At 61.7% G+C, this 18,755-nt stretch overlaps 1 protein-coding gene across 1 annotated transcript in view; it reads right to left on the bottom strand.

Annotated features, from left to right (window-relative positions):
- Window positions 1-5,693, bottom strand: part of LOC132208219 (uncharacterized) — a gene marked incomplete at its 5' end in the record, with an annotated part of 6,645 nt that extends 952 nt beyond the window's left edge. The window contains 4 exons of the mRNA XM_059643886.1: window positions 1,115-1,218; window positions 2,703-2,744; window positions 3,727-3,995; window positions 5,318-5,693. Coding sequence (XP_059499869.1) covers window positions 1,115-1,218; window positions 2,703-2,744; window positions 3,727-3,995; window positions 5,318-5,693 — 791 coding nt within the window. The remainder of the gene's footprint in view (window positions 1-1,114; window positions 1,219-2,702; window positions 2,745-3,726; window positions 3,996-5,317) is intronic.
- Window positions 5,694-18,755: the final 13,062 nt, after the last annotated feature.

Here is an 18,755-nt window from a genome sequence, read left to right as displayed (position 1 = left end):
CTGATGGGCTGACGGTGAGAGGAAAGGAGGATTCTTTCCTGATGGGGAGAGACGGGATTCAATGCAGCAGCTGGACTGTGGGGAGGGGAAAGTGCGGCTGAGGGTTTGTCTGGGGCCGCGCTGATAATCATCTCTTGCAGACCTGGTATGTGAGGGGCTCAGTCTCTGCTGTTTGGAACAAACTGCCTGAGGAGCCTCGGTGAGTCTCTGCAGGGCGTCTCGTCGATGGTACACACTGCTGCGGCTGTGCCTGAGTGGTGGCAGGGGGATGGGCTGCAGATGCTTGTGGATGGGGTGTGGGAGGGGGACCGTCAGGGGGAGGGGACGGTGAGGGAGGGGGGATTGAGGGAGGAGGGACAGTGAGGGAGGGGGGATTGAGGGAGGAGGGACAGTGAGGGAGGGGGGATTGAGGGAGGAGGGAGGGGGAGGGAGGGGGAATTGAGGGAGGAGGGACAGTGAGGGAGGGGGGATTGAGGGAGGGGAGGGTAAGGGAAATGAGAAGCGTTGTCCCATCGAGGGGCAAGTGGGGAGTATCCCATCCCCCTCCTGCCTTGTGTTGGGTCAATGGTGGGGGGTGGGGTGGGTGGGGGGAGACAGAGGAGAGTGACTCCCCGCAGGATTCCCAGCCTCTGACCTGCTCCTTTAGCGCCCCCCCCCTCCCAATGCCCCCGCCGGGGGTGGGGGGGGTGCGCTGCTCTGAGGTTAATTGGGAACCCCAGGACGGTGTTAATGGTGCGGGGGGGGGGGGGGGAAGCTGGTCTGTGTTCAGTGGGAACCCCCAGGACGGTGTTAACGGTGCGGGGGGGGAAGCTGGTCCGTGTTCAGTGGGAACCCCCAGGACGGTGTTAATGGTGGGGGGGGGGAAGCTGCTTCGTGTTCAGTGGGAACCCCCAGGACGGTGTTAACGGTGCGGGGGGGGAAGGTCGGGGGGGGGGGGGGGATGCTGAACACCAAGGGGCCTGGTGGTGGTGGTCGGATTCTGGAGAAGGGCGAATCCTGGCATCTGGATCCAATGGGTTTGATGATATTCTCTGCCAGTCTGGTGATTACGAGAGTTCAAATCCCATTCCTAACCCCACCCCCACCCCCACACGCCCCCCCACCCCCCACCAACAACTCGCTCCCTCCCTCCTCGGGCACTACAGCATGGTCAGAGATGTCCCCACTCAGAGACACTAGGGCATTAATCAGAGGCCCAGCCATTGGCGCCTCAATGCACTGCCGCGAATGAAGAACAGTCACAGCTAATAGATACGCTACCCCCCACACACCACCCCCCCAAGGCACACTCCTCAAGCGCCAAAAACACCTCCAATCTCCTGAGGGAGGGGCGCAGGGCTGGGCAGGAACGCTGCTTCTCTCCCGGGGCCGGGACAAGAGGGGCGATGGGCCGAATGGAGGTGGTGGGGCTGAGGGGAGGGAAGGGTGAGGGAGAGGGGGTTGGGGGGGGTGGTGAGGGAGGGAGGACGGTGAGGGGGAGGGGATGGTGAGGGCAGGGGACAGTGAGGGAGGGGGGACAGTGAGGGAGGGGGCAGTGTGAGGGAGGGGGCAGTGTGAGGGAGGGGGCAGTGTGAGGGAGGGGGCAGTGTGAGGGAGGGGGAGGGACGGTGATGGGGAGAGACGAGGGTGAGGAAGGGGGATGGTGGGTGTGGTTGGGGGCATGGGGGTAGGGATGGTGGGTGAGGGATAGGGTGGGGCGTAGGGTGGGGGAGGGGTGGTGGGTGACAGTGGGGGTTGGTGCAGGTGGGGGTGGGGGGTGTGGGAAGTGGGGGTAGGGGTGTGGGGAGTGGGGGCGTGGGGAGTGGGGAGAGTGGGGAGTGGGAAGTGGAGCGTATGGGGGGTTGTGGGTGTGGGGTGTGTGGGGTGTGTGGGGGTGTGTGGGGGTGTGTGGGGGTGTGGGGAGTGGGGGTTGTACGGAGTGGGGGTGTGGGGAGTGGGCGCTGTGGGGGTGTGGGAAGTGGGGGGTGTGGGCATGGAGGGTGGGTGCGTTGGAGAGTGGGGGCATGGGGGCGTGGGGAGTTGGGGGTGTGGGAAGTGGGGGGTGTGAGGGGTGTGGAGGGTGTGGGGCGAGTGGGGCGAGTGGGGGGGAGTGGGGGGGGAGTGGGGGTGTGTGGAGTGGGGGGGGAGTGGGGGTGTGTGGGGGGTGTGTGGGGGGGGTGTGGGGGGGGTGTGGGGGGGGTGTGGGGGGTGTGTGTGGGGTGTGTGTGGGGTGTGTGTGGGGTGTGTGTGGGGTGTGTGTGGGGGGAGGGGGTTGTGGGGGGAGTTGGGGGGGGAGGGGGTTGTGTGGGGGGAGGGGTTGTGGGGGGAGGGGGTTGTGTGGGGGGAGGGGGTTGTGTGGGGGGAGGGGGTTGTGGGGGGAGTGGAGGGGAGTGGAGAGGTGTGGGGGGAGTGTGGGGGGAGTGGGGGGGAGTGGGGGGAGTGGGGGGGGGGAGTGGGGGGGAGTGGGGGGGGAGTGGGGGGGGAGTGGGGGGGAGTGGGGGGGGTGTGGGGGGAGTGTGGGGGGAGTGTGGGGGAGTGTGGGGGGAATGTGGGGGGAATGTGGGGGGGTGCGGGGGGGGGGGTGCGGGGGGGGGTGCGGGGGGGGGTGCGGGGGGGGGTGCGGGGGGGGTGCGGGGGGGGGTGCGGGGGGGGTGCGGGGGGGGGTGCGGGGTTGCGGGGGGGGTGCGGGGGGTGTGTGCGGGGGGGTGTGCGGGGGGTGTGCGGGGGGGTGTGCGGGGGGGTGTGCGGGGGGGGGTGCGGGGGGGTGCGGGGGGGTGTGCGGGGGGGTGTGCGGGGGGTGTGCGGGGGGGGTGTGGGGGGGTGAAGGGGGTGTGGGGGGGTGTAGGGGGTGTGGGGGGGTGTAGGGGGTGTGGGTGGGTGTGGGGGGTGTGGGGGGTTGTAGGGGTGAAGGGGGGTTGGAGGGGTTGGAGGGGGTGTGGGGGTGTAGGGGGGTGTACGGGGTGGAGGGTGTAGAGGGTGGGGTGTGGGGGGATGTGGGAGGTGTGGGGGGGGTGTGGGGGGGATGTGGGGGGGATGTGGGAGGTGTGGGGGGTTGTAGGGGGTGGGGTGGGTGTAGGGGTGGGGGGGTGCGGGGTGTGGGGGGTGTGTGTCGGGGGTGTTGGGGTGTGTGGGGGGTGTGTAGGGGGAGTGGGGGGTGTTGGGGTGTGTGGGGGGTGTTGGGGTGTGTGGGGGGTGTGTGGGGGGTGTGTGGGGGGTGTGGGGGGGGTGTGGGGGGGGTGTGGGGGGGTGTGTGGGGGGTGTGTGGGGGGTGTGGGGGGTGTGTGGGGGGAGTGGGGGGTGTGGAGTGGGGAGGAGTGGGGAGGAGTGGGGAGGAGTGGGGAGTGGGTTAGTGGGGAGTGGGGAGTGGGGAGTGGGTTAGTGGGGAGTGGGGAGTGGGGGGAGTGGGAAGTGGGGCGTATGGGGGGGTTGTGGGTGTGGGGCGTGTGGGGGTGTGGGGAGTGGGGGTTGTACGGAGTCGGGGTGCGGGGAGTGGGCGCTGTGGGGGTGTGGGAAGTGGGGGTTGGGTGCATGGAGAGTGGGGGCGTTGGAGAGTGGGGGCATGGGGGCGTGGGGAGTTGGGGGTGTGGGAAGTGGGGGTTGTGAGGGGTGTGAGGGGTGTGGAGGGTGTGGGGGGAGTGGGGGGAGTGGGGGCAGTGGGGGCAGTGGGGGTGTGTGGAGTGGGGGAGAGTGGGGGAGAGTGGGGGGAGAGTGGGGGGAGAGTGGGGGGAGAGTGGGGGGTGGGGGGGCTGGGGGGGCTGTGGGGGCTGTGGGGGCTGTGGGGGGTGTGGGGGGTGTGGGGGCTGTGGGGGGTGTGGGGGGTGTGGGGGGTGTGGGGGGTGTGGGGGGTGTGGGGGGTGTGGGGGGGGTGGGGGGGGTGGGGGGGGTGGGGGGTGTGGGGGGGGTGGGGGGGTCTGGGGGGGTCTGGGGGGTGTGGGGGGGTGTGGGGGGGTCTGGGGGGGGTCTGGGGGGGTCTGGGAGGGGTCTGGGGGGTGGGGTTGTGGGGGGGGTGTGGGGGGAGAGGGTTGTGTCGGGTAGGGGGTTGTGGGGGGTGTGGAGGGTGTGGGCGAGTGGGGGGAGTGGGGGGGAGTGGGGGAGTGGGGGGGAGTGGGGGAGTGGGGGAGTGGGGGAGTGGGGGAGTGGGGGAGTGGGGGGGAGTGGGGGAGTGGGGGGGAGTGGGGGGGAGTGGGGGGGAGTGGGGGAGTGGGGGAGTGGGGGGGAGTGGGGGGTTGTGGGGGGTGTGGGGGGTGTGGGGGGTGTGGGGGGTGTGGGGGGTGTTGGGGGGTGTAGGGGGGTGTAGGGGGTGTAGGGGGGTGTAGGGGGGTGTAGGGGGAGTGTGGGGGTGGGTGCGGGGGGGTGCGGGGGGGTGCGGGGGGGGTGCGGGGGGGTTGTGGGGGATGTAGGGGGTGTGGGGGATGTAGGGGGTGTGGGGGGATGTAGGGGGTGTGGGGGGATGTAGGGGGTGTGGGGGGGTGTAGGGGGTGTGGGGGGTGTAGGGGGTGTGGGGGGGTGTAGGGGTTGTGGGGGGTGTGGGTGGGTGTAGGGGGTGTGGGGGGTTGTAGGGGGGGTGGGGAGTTGTGGGGGGTTGTGGGGGTGTAGGGGGTGGGTTGTGGGGGGGTGTGTAGGGGGTGGGGGGGTGTAGGGGTGGGGGGGTAGGTGGTTGTGGGGGGTGTAGGGGGTGTGGGGGGGTGTGGGGGGTGTAGGGGGTGTGGAGGGGTGTGGGGGGTGGGGGGTGTGTCGGGGTGTGTGGGGGGTTTTGGGGGGTGTGTGGGGGGTGTGTAGGGGGAGTGGGGGTGTGGGGTGTGGGGGGGGTGTGGGTGTGGGGGGGGGTGTGGGGTGTGGGGGGTGTGTGGGGGGTGTGTAGGGGGAGTGGGGGTGTGGGGGGTGGGGAGAGTGGGGAGTGGGAAGTGGGGCGTATGGGGGGTTGTGGGTGTGGGGTGTGTGGGGGGTTGTGGGTGTGGGGTGTGTGGGGGTGTGGGGAGTGGGGGTTGTACGGAGTCGGGGTGTGGGGAGTGGGGGTTGGGGGCATGGAGGGTGGGGGCGTTGGAGAGTGGGGGCATGGGGGCGTGGGGAGTTGGGGGTGTGGGAAGTGGGGAGGGTGTGGAGGGTGTGGGGCGAGTGGGGCGAGTGGGGCGAGTGGGGCGAGTGGGGCGAGAGGGGCGAGTGGGGCGAGTGGGGCGAGTGGGGCGAGTGGGGCGAGTGGGGCGAGTGGGGCGAGTGGGGCGAGTGGGGGTGTGTGGAGTGGGGGGGAGTGGGCGGGAGTGGGCGGGAGTGGGGGGGAGTGGGGGGGAGTGGGGGTGTGTGGAGGTGTGTGGAGTGGGGGGGAGTGGGGGGGAGTGGGGGGGGAGTGGGGGGGGAGTGGGGGGGGAGTGGGGGGGGAGTGGGGGTGTGTGGAGTGGGGGGGGAGTGGGGGGGAGTGGAGGGGGAGTGGGGGGGAGTGGGGGGGGAGTGGGGGGGGAGTGGGGGGGGAGTGGGGGTGTGTGGAGTGGGGGGGGAGTGGGAGGGAGTGGGGGGGGAGTGGGGGGGGAGTGGGGGGGGAGTGGGGGGGGAGTGGGGGGGGAGTGGGGGGGAGTGGGGGTGTGTGGAGTGGGGGGGGAGTGGGGGGGAGTGGAGGGGGAGTGGGGGGGAGTGGAGGGGGAGTGGGGGGGGAGTGGAGGGGGAGTGGGGGGGGAGTGGGGGGGGAGTGGGGGGGGAGTGGGGGGGGAGTGGGGGGAGTGTGGGGGGTTGTGGGGGGAGTGTGGGGGGTGTGGGGGGTGTGGGGGGTGTGGGGGGAGTGGGGGGAGTGGGGGGGAGTGGGGGGGAGTGGGGGGGGAGTGGGGGGGGAGTGGGGGGGAGTGGGGGGGTTGTGGGGGGGTTGTGGGGGGGTGTGTGGGGGTTGTGGGGGGGGTGTGGGGAGGGTGTGGGGAGGGTGTGGGGAGGGTGTGGGGGTTGTGGGGGTTGTGGGGGTTGTGGGGGGTGTGGGGGGTGTGGGGGGTGTGGGGGGTGTGGGGGGTGTGGGGGGTGTGGGGGGTGTGGGGGGTTGTAGGGGGTGTAGGGGATGGAGGGTGTAGGGGGTGGGGTGTGGGGGGGGTGTAGGGGGTGGGGTGTGGGGGGGGGTGTAGGGGGTGGGGTGTGGGGGTGTGGGGGGGGGTGTGGGGGGGTGTGGGGGGGGTGTGGGGGTGTGTGGGGGGGGTGTGGGGGGGTGTGGGGGTTGGGGGGTGGGGGGGGTGTGTGTGGGGGGGTGGGGGGTTGTAGGGGGTGGAGGGTGTAGGGGGTGGGGTGTGGGGGGGTGTAGGGGGTGGGGTGTGGGGGGGGTGTAGGGGGTGGAGGGTGTGGGGGGTGGGGTGTGGGGGGGTGTAGGGGGTGGGGTGTGGGGGGGGTGTAGGGGGTGGAGGGTGTGGGGGGTGGGGTGTGGGGGGGTGTAGGGGGTGTGTAGGGGGTGTGTGGGGGGGGGGTGAGCTGAGGAAACACCATGTTAATGAAAGCGACGGGTGCGACAGAGTGAGACGTGACGGGACTATTAACCAAATGCTGCGATCCGGAATGTTCTGAGTGGAGATGGATGGCCGGTGATGGGAACAGGGTGACCCTGTCTCCGAACAAAGAACTCTGTGGGAGAGAGGGAGCGAGGGAATGTGTGTGAGAGAGAGAGAGAGAGAAAGAGGGTGGGGGCTGGGGAATGTGATAGAGAGAGAGAGAAGGAAGGGGAAGCGAGAGAAGGAGAGAAGGAGAGGGTGGGGGGAGTGGGGGGAGGGAGAAGTGGAGGGTAGAGGGAGAGACAGAGACAGGGAAGGGGCTGTGGAGAAGGTGGGGAGAGAGAGAGAGAGAGAGAGAGAGAGAGACAGAGCGATGGGGGCAAGTGAGAAGGAGGGGACAGAAAAGGGGGAAGGGAGAAGCGGGGGAGAGAGAGAGAGAGACGGGGGGTTGTGGAGGAGGGAGTGGGAAGCAGGATACAGGGTCGGGGGGAGAGAAAGAGAGAGTGAGAGAGAGTGCGAGAGAGAGAGAGAGAGAAAAGGGGGTGGAGGGGTAGGGGAGAGAGAGAGAGGGGGGAGAGGGAGAAAGAGGGGGCATAGTGATAAGGAGAGAGAGAGTGAAGAAAGCAGGAGAGGGAGAAAGAAAAGGGAGAGGGAGGAGGAAAGGGAGAGAGGGAGAAGGAGTGGGGAGGAGAGAGGCGGATCATGTGGGAGGGGGACCAGGAGAGGGAGAGGGAGAGGAGATGGGGGGAGAGAGAGAGGGGCTGGGGGAGAGGGAGAGGGGCTGGGGGAGAGGGAGAGGGGCTGGGGGAGAGGGAGGGAGAGAGGGGAGAGAGAGGGGGAGAGGGAGGGGGAGAGGGAGGGGGAGAGGGAGGGAGAGAGGGGGAGAGGGAGGGGGAGGGAGGGAGAGAGGGGGAGAGGGAGGGAGAGAGGGGGAGAGGGAGGGAGAGGGGGAGGGAGAGGGGGAGGGGGAGAGGGAGGGGGAGAGGGAGGGGGAGAGGGAGGGGGAGGGGGAGAGGGAGGGGGAGGGGGAGAGGGAGGGGGAGGGGGAGGGGGAGGGGGAGGGGGAGGGGGAGGGGGAGGGGGAGGGGGAGTGAGGGAGGGGGAGAGGGAGGGAGAGAGGGGGAGAGGGAGGGGGAGAGGGAGGGGGAGAGGGAGGGGGAGAGGGAGGGGGAGAGGGAGGGGGAGAGGGAGGGGGAGAGGGAGGGGGAGAGGGAGGGGGAGAGGGAGAGGGAGAGGGAGGGGGAGAGGGTGGGGGAGAGGGTGGGGGAGAGGGTGGGGGAGAGGGTGGGGGAAGGGGAGAGAGAGCGCGAGAGAGAGAGAGAGAGAGAAAGAGAGAGAGACGGAGAGGGAGAGGGAGAGGGAGAGGGAGAGGGAGAGGGAGAGGGAGAGGGAGAGGGAGGTGTGAGACACTGAGGAAGTGAGGGAGAGAGATAATGAGGGAGGAAGAGAGAGACGGAGAGAAAGAGAGAGAGAGAGAGGGAGGAAAGGAGAGAGAGAAAGAGCAAGACAGAGAGAGAGAGAGAGAGAGAGAGAGCGCGAGAGAGAGCGCGAGGGAAGGTTACAGATGGGCAGGGACTAAGAGACTGTCTCCTTCCTTGAGAGGTGACCATCAGCGAGGGACTCGAGGCGGCTGCCTCAAACTAATCAAGGGGGTGGGAAGGTGAGACGGAGTGAATTACTGAGGGACAGGGTCAGAGGGAGTGAGGGAAAGAGAGTGAGAAAGAGAGAGTGAGGGAGCGAGTGAATGCAGGAGAGTGAGAGTGGAGGAGGTAGGGTGTGTGAGACAGTGCAAGAGGGAGTGAGGGAGAGAGAGTGGGAAAGAAAGAGGAGGGAGCAAGTGAGTGCAGGAGACTGTGGAGGAGGGAGGGTGTATGACAGAGTGAGAGAGAGAGGGAGTGAGGGAAAGAGAGTGAGAAAGAGTGAGTGAGGGAGCGAGTGAATGCGGCAGAGTGTGAGTGGAGGAGGCAGGGTGTGTGAGAGAGTGAGGGGGATTGAGAGAGGGAGCGAGGGAGAGGGAGTGGGAAAGAGAGAGTGAGGGACCAAGTGAGTGCGGGAAAGGGTGGAGGAGGTAGGGAGTGAGGGAGAGTGCGAGAGGGAGTGAGGGAGAGTGCGAGAGGGAGTGAGGGAGAGTGCGAGAGGGAGTGAGGGAGAGAGAGTGGGAGAGTGTGTGAGGGAGCGAGTGAGGAGGGAGAAAGAGAGAGTCAGGGAGCGAGTGAGTGCGGGAGAGAGTGGAGGAGGTAAGGTATTGGGGGAGAGTGAGAGAGGGAGTGAGGGAGAGACTGACTGGAGAATGAGAGAAAGGGTGTGAGGGAGGGTGAGAGTGATGGGGGAAGTGAAGGAGACAGTGTGAGAGAGGGATGGAGTGAGTGTGAGGGGGTGATTGAGAGAGAACAGGGGAGAGTTAGTCAGTGATGGAGTGGGTGCAACAGTGTGAGGAAGAGAGTGAGAGAGGCAGAGAGCGAGTGAGGGAGAAAGTCTGTGAGAGAGTGAAAAATACACTGAGTGTGTGAGGGAGAGAGAGGGGAATGGGTGGGAGTGAAGAAGAGGGGGTCAGAGAGAGGAGTGAGTGAGAGAGTGAAGGACTGAGGCAGTGTGAGAATGAGAAAGCAAGTGATGAAGAGAGAAAGAAACTGAGTGAGCGAGAGGGAGGGCGAGTGCGTGGAGGACTGAAAGTGAGCGAGTGTGAGGGATGGGGATGAGGGACAGAACGTAACACAGTGAGTGTGAGATAGTGAGGGTGAAAGAGTCACTAACGGACAGAATACAGGAGTGAGAGGGAGCGAATGAGTGAGACTGAGAGAGACACAGCGAGAGAAAGAGAGAGAGACAGGTAAAGACAGAATGCAAGAGAGTTGTGAGGAAATCAGTGAGAGTGAGAGCAAAGGACAGAGGGGTGAGAGTGAGAGTGAGGGCAAGAGAGATAGTGAGGGGTGTGTGGTAAAGGGAGTGTGTTACAGTGAGGGGTGTGGGGTATAGGGGAGAGTGTTACAGTGAGGGGTGTGGGGTATAGGGGAGTGTGTTACAGTGAGGGGTGTGGGGTATAGGGGAGAGTGTTACAGTGAGGGGTGTGGGGTATAGGGGAGTGTTACAGTGAGGGGTGTGGGGTATAGGGGAGTGTGTTACAGTGAGGGGTGTGGGGTATAGGGGAGAGTGTTACAGTGAGGGGTGTGGGGTATAGGGGAGAGTGTTACAGTGAGGGGTGTGGGGTATAGGGGAGTGTGTTACAGTGAGGGGTGTGGGGTATAGGGGAGTGTGTTACAGTGAGGGGTGCGGGGTATAGGGGAGTGTGTTACAGTGAGGGGTGCGGGGTATAGGGGAGTGTGTTACAGTGAGGGGTGTGGGGTATAGGGGAGTGTGTTACAGTGAGGGGTGTGGGGTATAGGGGAGAGTGTTACAGTGAGGGGTGTGGGGTATAGGGGAGAGTGTTACAGTGAGGGGTGTGGGGTATAGGGGAGTGTGTTACAGTGAGGGGTGTGGGGTATAGGGGAGAGTGTTACAGTGAGGGGTGTGGGGTATAGGGGAGAGTGTTACAGTGAGGGGTGTGGGGTATAGGGGAGTGTGTTACAGTGAGGGGTGTGGGGTATAGGGGAGTGTGTTACAGTGAGGGGTGTGGGGTATAGGGGAGAGTGTTACAGTGAGGGGTGTAGGGTATAGGGGAGAGTGTTACAGTGAGGGGTGTGTGGTATAGGGGAGAGTGTTACAGTGAGGGGTGTGGGGTATAGGGGAGTGTGTTACAGTGAGGGGTGTGGGGTATAGGGGAGAGTGTTACAGTGAGGGGTGTGGGGTATAGGGCAGAGTGTTACAGTGAGGGGTGTGGGGTATAGGGGAGAGTGTTACAGTGAGGGGTGTAGGGTATAGGGGAGTGTGTTACAGTGAGGGGTGTAGGGTATAGGGGAGTGTGTTACAGTGAGGGGTGTGGGGTATAGGGGAGTGTTACAGTGAGGGGTGTGGGGTGTAGGGGAGTGTGTTACAGTGAGGGATGTGGGGTGTATGGGAGTGTGTTACAGTGAGGGGTGTAGGGTATAGGGGAGAGTGTTACAGTGAGGGATGTAGGGTATAGGGGAGTGTGTTACAGTGAGGGGTGTGGGGTATAGGGGAGTGTGTTACAGTGAGGGGTGTGGGGTACAGGGGAGTGTGTTACAGTGAGGGGTGTGGGGTATAGGGGAGAGTGTTACAGTGAGGGGTGTGGGGTGTAGGGGAGAGTGTTACAGTGAGGGGTGAGGGGTATAGGGGAGTGAGTTACAGTGAGGGGTGTGGGGTATAGGGGAGTGTGTTACAGTGAGGGGTGTGGGGTATAGGGGAGTGTGTTACAGTGAGGAGTGTAGGGTATACGGGAGTGTGTTACAGTGAGGGGTGTGGGGTACAGGGGAGAGTATTACAGTGAGGGGTGTGGGGTACAGGGGAGTGTGTTACAGTGAGGTGTGTGGGGTATAGGGGAGAGTGTTACAGTGACGGGTGTGGGGTACAGGGGGGTGTGTTACAGTGAGGGGTGTGGGATATAGGGGAGTGTGTTACAGTGAGGGGTGTGGGGTACAGGGGGGTGTAGGGGAGTGTGTTACAGTGAGGGGTGTGGGGTATAGGGGAGAGTGTTACAGTGAGGGGTGTGGGATATAGGGGAGTGTGTTACAGTGAGGGGTGTGGGGTACAGGGGGGTGTGTTACAGTGAGGGGTGTGGGGTATAGGGGAGAGTGTTACCTTGAGGGGTGTGGGGTATAGGGGAGTGTGTTACAGTGAGGGATGTGGGGTATAGGGGAGAGTGTTACTGTGAGGGGTGTGGGTTATACGGGAGTGTGTTACAGTGAGGGGTGTGGGGTATATGGGAGAGTGTTACAGTGAGGGGTGTGGGGTATAGGGGAGTGTGTTACAGTGAGGGGTGTGGGGTATAGGGGAGAGTGTTACAGTGAGGGGTGTGGGGTATAGGGGAGAGTGTTACCTTGAGGGGTGTGGGGTATAGGGGAGTGTGTTACAGTGAGGGATGTGGGGTATAGGGGAGAGTGTTACTGTGAGGGGTGTGGGTTATACGGGAGTGTGTTACAGTGAGGGGTGTGGGGTATAGGGGAGTGTGTTACACTGAGGGGTGTGGGGTATAGGGGAGTGTGTTACAGTGAGGGGTGTGGGTTATACGGGAGTGTGTTACAGTGAGGGGTGTGGGGTATAGGGGAGAGTGTAACAGTGAGGGGTGTGGGGTATAGGGGAGTGTGTTACAGTGAGGGGTGTGGGGTAAGGGGAGTGTGTTACAGTGAGGGGTGTGGGTTATACGGGAGTGTGTTACAGTGAGGGGTGTGGGGTATATGGGAGAGTGTAACAGTGAGGGGTGTGGGGTATAGGGGAGAGTGTAACAGTGAGGGGTGTGGGGTATAGGGGAGAGTGTTACAGTGAGGGGTGTGGGGTATAGGGGAGAGTGTTACACTGAGGGGTGTGGGGTATAGGGGAGTGTGTTACAGTGAGGGGTGTGGGGTATAGGGGAGTGTGTTACAGTGAGGGGTGTGGGGTATAGGGGAGAGTGTTACAGTGAGGGGTGTGGGGTAGAGGGGAGTGTGTTACAGTGAGGGGTGTGGGGTAAGGGGAGTGTGTTACAGTGAGGGGTGTGGGGTATAGGGGAGAGTGTTACAGTGAGGGGTGTGGGGTATAGGGGAGAGTGTTACTGTGAGGGGTGTGGGGTATAGGGGAGAGTGTTACTGTGAGGGGTGTGGGTTACACGGGAGTGTGTTACAGTGAGGGGTGTGGGGTATACAGGAGTGTGTTACAGTGAGGGGTGTGGGTTATACGGGAGTGTGTTACAGTGAGGGGTGTGGGGTATAGGGGAGTGTGTTACAGTGAGGGGTGTGGGGTATAGGGGAGAGTGTTACAGTGAGGGGTGTGGGGTATAGGGGAGAGTGTTACAGTGAGGGGGGTGGGGTATAGGGGAGTGTGTTACAGTGAGGGGTGTGGGGTATAGGGGAGAGTGTTACAGTGAGGGGTGTGGGGTATAGGGGAGTGTGTTACAGTGAGGGGTGTGGGGTACAGGGTAGTGTGTTACAGTGAGGGGTGTGGGGTATAGGGGAGTGTGCTACAGTGAGGGGTGTGGGGTATAGGGGAGTGTGTTACAGTGAGGGGTGTGGGGTATAGGGGAGTGTGTTACAGTGAGGGGTGTGGGGTATAAGGGAGTGTGTTACAGTGAGGGGTGTGGGGTATCGGGGAGAGTGTTACAGTGAGGGGTGTGGGGTATAGGGGAGAGTGTGACACTGAGGGGTGTGGGGTATAGGGGAGTGTGTTACAGTGAGGGGTGTGGGGTATAGGGGAGAGTGTTCCTGTGAGGGGTGTGGGTTATACGGGAGTGTGTTACAGTGAGGGGTGTGGTGTATAGGGGAGAGTGTTACAGTGAGGGGTGTGGGGTATAGGGGAGTGTGTTACAGTGAGGGGTGTGGGGTATAGGGGAGAGTGTGACAGTGAGGCGTGTGGGGTATACGGGAGTGTGTTACAGTGAGGGGTGTGGGGTATAGGGGAGAGTGTAACAGTGAGGGGTGTGGGGTATAGGGGAGAGTGTAACAGTGAGGGGTGTGGGGTATAGGGGAGAGTGTTACAGTGAGGGGTGTGGGGTATAGGGGAGTGTGTTACAGTGAGGGGTGTGGGGCATAGGGGAGAGTGTTACAGTGAGGTGTGTGGGGTATAGGGGAGAGTGTTACAGTGAGGGGTGTGGGGTATAGGGGAGTGTGTTACAGTGAGGGGTGTGGGGTATAGGGGAGAGTGTTACAGTGAGGGGTGTGGGGTATAGGGGAGTGTGTTCCAGTGAGGGGTGTGGGGTATAGGGGAGTGTGTTACAGTGAGGGGTGTGGGGAATAGGGGAGAGTGTTACAGTGAGAGGTGTGGGGTAAGGGGAGTGTGTTACAGTGAGGGGTGTGGGGTATAGGGGAGTGTGTTACAGTGAGGGGTGTGGGGTATAGGGGAGAGTGTTACAGTGAGGGGTGTGGGGTATAGGGGAGAGTGTCACTGTGAGGGGTGTGGGTTATACGGGAGTGTTTTACAGTGAGGGGTGTGGGGTATAGGGGAGTGATTTACAGTGAGGGGTTTGGGGTATAAGGGAGAGTGTAACAGTGAGGGGTGTGGGGTATAGGGGAGAGTGTAACAGTGAGGGGTGTGGGGTATAGGGGAGAGTGTTACAGTGAGGGGTGTGGGGTAAGGGGAGTGTGTTACAGTGAGGGGTGTGGGGTATAGGGGAGTGTGTTACAGTGAGGGGTGTGGGGTATAGGGGAGAGTGTTACAGTGAGGGGTGTGGGGTATAGGGGAGTGTGTGACAGTGAGGGGTGTGGGGTATAGGGGAGTGTTGTTCAGTGAGGGGTGTGGGGTATAGGGGAGTGTGTTACAGTGAGGGGTGTGGGGGAGAGGGGAGTGTGTTACAGTGAGGGGTGTGGGGTATAAGGGAGTGTGTTACAGTGAGGGGTGTGGGGTATAGGGGAGAGTGTTACAGTGAGGGGTGTGGGTAATAGGGGAGTGTGTTACAGTGAGGGGTGTGGGGTATAGGGGAGTGTGTTACCTTGAGGGGTGTGGGGTATAGGGTAGTGTGTTACAGTGAGGGGTGTGGGGTAGAGGGGAGAGTGTTACAGTGAGGGGTGTGGGGGATAGGGAAGTGTGTTACAGTGAGGGGTGTGGGGTATAGGGGAGTGTGTTACAGTGAGGGGTGTGGGGTATAGGGGAGTGTGTTACAGTGAGGGGTGTGGGGTATAGGGGAGTGTGCTACAGTGAGGGGTGTGGGGTATAGGGGAGAGTGTTACAGTGAGGGCTGTGGGGTATAGGGGAGTGTGTTACAGTGAGGGGTGTGGGGTATAGGGGAGTGTGTTACAGTGAGGGGTGTGGGGTATAGGGGAGTGTGTTACAGTGAGGGGTGTGGGGTACAGGGTAGTGTGTTACAGTGAGGGGTGTGGGGTATAGGGGAGAGTGTTACAGTGATGGGTGTGGGGTTTAGGGGAGTGTGCTACAGTGAGGGGTGTGGGGTATAGGGGAGTGTGTTACAGTGAGGGGTGTGGGGTATAGGGGAGAGTGTTACAGTGAGGGGTGTGGGGTATAGGGGAGTGTGTTCCAGTGAGGGGTGTGGGGTATAGGGGAGTGTGTTACAGTGAGGGGTGTGGGGAATAGGGGAGAGTGTTACAGTGAGAGGTGTGGGGTAAGGGGAGTGTGTTACAGTGAGGGGTGTGGGGTATAGGGGAGTGTGTTACAGTGAGGGGTGTGGGGTATAGGGGAGAGTGTTACAGTGAGGGGTGTGGGGTATAGGGGAGAGTGTCACTGTGAGGGGTGTGGGTTATACGGGAGTGTTTTACAGTGAGGGGTGTGGGGTATAGGGGAGTGATTTACAGTGAGGGGTTTGGGGTATAAGGGAGAGTGTAACAGTGAGGGGTGTGGGGTATAGGGGAGAGTGTAACAGTGAGGGGTGTGGGGTATAGGGGAGAGTGTTACAGTGAGGGGTGTGGGGTAGGGGAGTGTGTTACAGTGAGGGGTGTGGGGTATAGGGGAGTGTGTTACAGTGAGGGGTGTGGGGTATAGGGGAGAGTGTTACAGTGAGGGGTGTGGGGTATAGGGGAGTGTGTGACAGTGAGGGGTGTGGGGTATAGGGGAGTGTTGTTCAGTGAGGGGTGTGGGGTATAGGGGAGAGTGTTACAGTGAGGGGTGTGGGGTATAGGGGAGTGTGTTACAGTGAGGGGTGTGGGGTATAGGGGAGTGTGTTACCTTGAGGGGTGTGGGGTATAGGGTAGTGTGTTACAGTGAGGGGTGTGGGGTAGAGGGGAGAGTGTTACAGTGAGGGGTGTGGGGGATAGGGAAGTGTGTTACAGTGAGGGGTGTGGGGTATAGGGGAGTGTGTTACAGTGAGGGGTGTGGGGTATAGGGGAGTGTGTTACAGTGAGGGGTGTGGGGTATAGGGGAGTGTGCTACAGTGAGGGGTGTGGGGTATAGGGGAGAGTGTTACAGTGAGGGCTGTGGGGTATAGGGGAGTGTGTTACAGTGAGGGGTGTGGGGTATAGGGGAGTGTGTTACAGTGAGGGGTGTGGGGTATAGGGGAGTGTGTTACAGTGAGGGGTGTGGGGTACAGGGTAGTGTGTTACAGTGAGGGGTGTGGGGTATAGGGGAGAGTGTTACAGTGATGGGTGTGGGGTTTAGGGGAGTGTGCTACAGTGAGGGGTGTGGGGTATAGGGGAGTGTGTTACAGTGAGGGGTGTGGGGTATAGAGGAGTGTGTTACAGTGAGGGGTGTGGGGTATAGGGGAGTGTGTTACAGTGAGGGGTGTGGGGTATAAGGGAGTGTGTTACAGTGAGGGGTGTGGGGTATAGGGGAGTGTGTTACAGTGAGGGGTGTGGGGTAAAGGGGTGTGTTACAGTGAGGGGTGTGGGGTATAGGGGAGTGTGTTACAGTGAGGGGTGTGGGGTATAGGGGAGAGTGTTACTGTGAGGGGTATGGGTTATACGGGAGTGTGTTACAGTGAGGGGTGTGGGGTATCGGGGAGAGTGTAACAGTGAGGGGTGTGGGGTATAGGGGAGAGTGTTACAGTGACGGGTGTGGGGTATAGGGGAGTGTGTTACAGTGAGGGGTGTGGGGTATAGGGGAGAGTGTGACAGTGAGGCGTGTGGGGTATAGGGGAGAGTGTTACAGTGAGGGGTGTGGGGTATAGGGGAGAGTGTTACAGTGAGGGGTGTGGGGTATAGGGGAGTGTGTTACAGTGAGGGGTGTGGGGTATAGGGGAGAGTGTGACAGTGAGGCGTGTGGGGTATACGGGAGTGTGTTACAGTGAGGGGTGTGGGGTATAGGGGAGTGTGTTACAGTGAGGGGTGTGGGGTATAGGGGAGTGTGTTACAGTGAGGGGTGTGCGGTATAGGGGAGAGTGTTACAGTGAGGGGTGTGTGGTATAGGGGAGAGTGTTACAGTGAGGGGTGTGGGGTATAGGGGAGAGTGTTACAGTGAGGGGTGTGGGGTAAGGGGAGTGTGTTACAGTGAGGGGTGTGGGGTATAGGGGAGAGTGTTACAGTGAGAGGTGTGGGGTATAGGGGAGAGTGTTACTGTGAGGGGTGTGGGTTATACGGGAGTGTGTTACAGTGAGGGGTGTGGGGTATAGGGGAGAGTGTTACTATGAGGGGTGTGGGTTATACGGGAGTGTGTTACAGTGAGGGATGTGGGGTATAGGGGAGTGTATTACAGTGAGGGGTGTGGGGTATAAGGGAGAGTGTAACAGTGAGGGGTGTGGGGTATAGGGGAGAGTGTAACAGTGAGGGGTGTGGGGTATAGGGGAGAGTGTTACAGTGAGGGGTGTGGGGTATAGGGGAGTGTGTTCCAGTGAGGGATGTGGGGTATAGGGGAGTGTGTTACAGTGAGGGCTGTGGGGTATAGGGGAGTGTGTTACAGTGAGGGGTTTGGGGTATAAGGGAGAGTGTAACAGTGAGGGGTGTGGGGTATAGGGGAGAGTGTTACAGTGAGGGGTGTGGGGTATAGGGGAGAGTGTTACAGTGAGGGGTGTGGGGTATAGGGGAGTGTGTTACAGTGAGGGGTGTGGGGTATAGGGGAGTGTGTTACAGTGAGGTGTGTGGGGTATAGGGGAGAGTGTTACAGTGAGGGGTGTGGTGTATAGGGGAGAGTGTTACAGTGAGGGGTGTGGGGTATAGGGGAGAGTGTTACAGTGAGGGGTGTGGGGTATAGGGGAGTGTGTTACAGTGAGGGGTGTGGGGTATAGGGGAGGGTGTTACAGTGAGGGGTGTGGGGTATAGGGGAGAGTGTTACAGTGAGGGGTGTGGGGTATAGGGGAGTGTGTTACAGTGAGGGGTGTGGGGTATAGGGGAGAGTGTTACAGTGAGGTGTGTGGGGTACAGGGGAGAGTGTTACAGTGAGGGGTGTGGGGTATAGGGGAGTGTGTTACAGTGAGGGGTGTGGGGTATAGGGGAGAGTGTTACAGTGAGGGGTGTGGGGTATAGGGGAGTGTGTTCCAGTGAGGGGTGTGGGGTATAGGGGAGTGTGTTACAGTGAGGGGTGTGGGGAATAGGGGAGAGTGTTACAGTGAGAGGTGTGGGGTAAGGGGAGTGTGTTACAGTGAGGGGTGTGGGGTATAGGGGAGTGTGTTACAGTGAGGGGTGTGGGGTATAGGGGAGAGTGTTACAGTGAGGGGTGTGGGGTATAGGGGAGTGTGTTACCTTGAGGGGTGTGGGGTATAGGGGAGAGTGTTCCAGTGAGGTGTGTGGGGTATAGGGGAGAGTGTCACTGTGAGGGGTGTGGGTTATACGGGAGTGTGTTACAGTGAGGGGTGTGGGGTATAGGGGAGTGATTTACAGTGAGGGGTTTGGGGTATAAGGGAGAGTGTAACAGTGAGGGGTGTGGGGTATAGGGGAGAGTGTAACAGTGAGGGGTGTGGGGTATAGGGGAGAGTGTTACAGTGAGGGGTGTGGGGTAAGGGGAGTGTGTTACAGTGAGGGGTGTGGGGTATAGGGGAGTGTGTTACAGTGAGGGGTGTGGGGTATAGGGGAGAGTGTTACAGTGAGGGGTGTGGGGTATAGGGGAGTGTGTGACAGTGAGGGGTGTGGGGTATAGGGGAGTGTTGTTCAGTGAGGGGTGTGGGGTATAGGGGAGAGTGTTACAGTGAGGGGTGTGGGGTATAGGGGAGTGTGTTACAGTGAGGGGTGTGGGGTATAGGGGAGTGTGTTACCTTGAGGGGTGTGGGGTATAGGGTAGTGTGTTACAGTGAGGGGTGTGGGGTAGAGGGGAGAGTGTTACAGTGAGGGGTGTGGGGGATAGGGAAGTGTGTTACAGTGAGGGGTGTGGGGTATAGGGGAGTGTGTTACAGTGAGGGGTGTGGGGTATAGGGGAGTGTGTTACAGTGAGGGGTGTGGGGTATAGGGGAGTGTGCTACAGTGAGGGGTGTGGGGTATAGGGGAGAGTGTTACAGTGAGGGGTGTGGGGTATAGGGGAGTGTGTTACAGTGAGGGGTGTGGGGTATAGGGGAGTGTGTTACAGTGAGGCGTGTGGGGTATAGGGGAGTGTGTTACAGTGAGGGGTGTGGGGTACAGGGTAGTGTGTTACAGTGAGGGGTGTGGGGTATAGGGGAGAGTGTTACAGTGATGGGTGTGGGGTTTAGGGGAGTGTGCTACAGTGAGGGGTGTGGGGTATAGGGGAGTGTGTTACAGTGAGGGGTGTGGGGTATAGAGGAGTGTGTTACAGTGAGGGGTGTGGGGCATAGGGGAGTGTGTTACAGTGAGGGGTGTGGGGTATAAGGGAGTGTGTTACAGTGAGGGGTGTGGGGTATAGGGGAGTGTGTTACAGTGAGGGGTGTGGGGTAAAGGGGAGTGTGTTACAGTGAGGGGTGTGGGGTATAGGGGA

The sequence above is a fragment of the Stegostoma tigrinum genome, unplaced genomic scaffold (genome assembly GCF_030684315.1).
Source record: "Stegostoma tigrinum isolate sSteTig4 unplaced genomic scaffold, sSteTig4.hap1 scaffold_314, whole genome shotgun sequence".
NCBI lineage: Eukaryota > Metazoa > Chordata > Chondrichthyes > Orectolobiformes > Stegostomatidae > Stegostoma > Stegostoma tigrinum.
The sequence above is the reverse complement of the archived record's forward strand: the minus strand, read 5'-3'. Positions and strand labels throughout refer to the sequence as shown.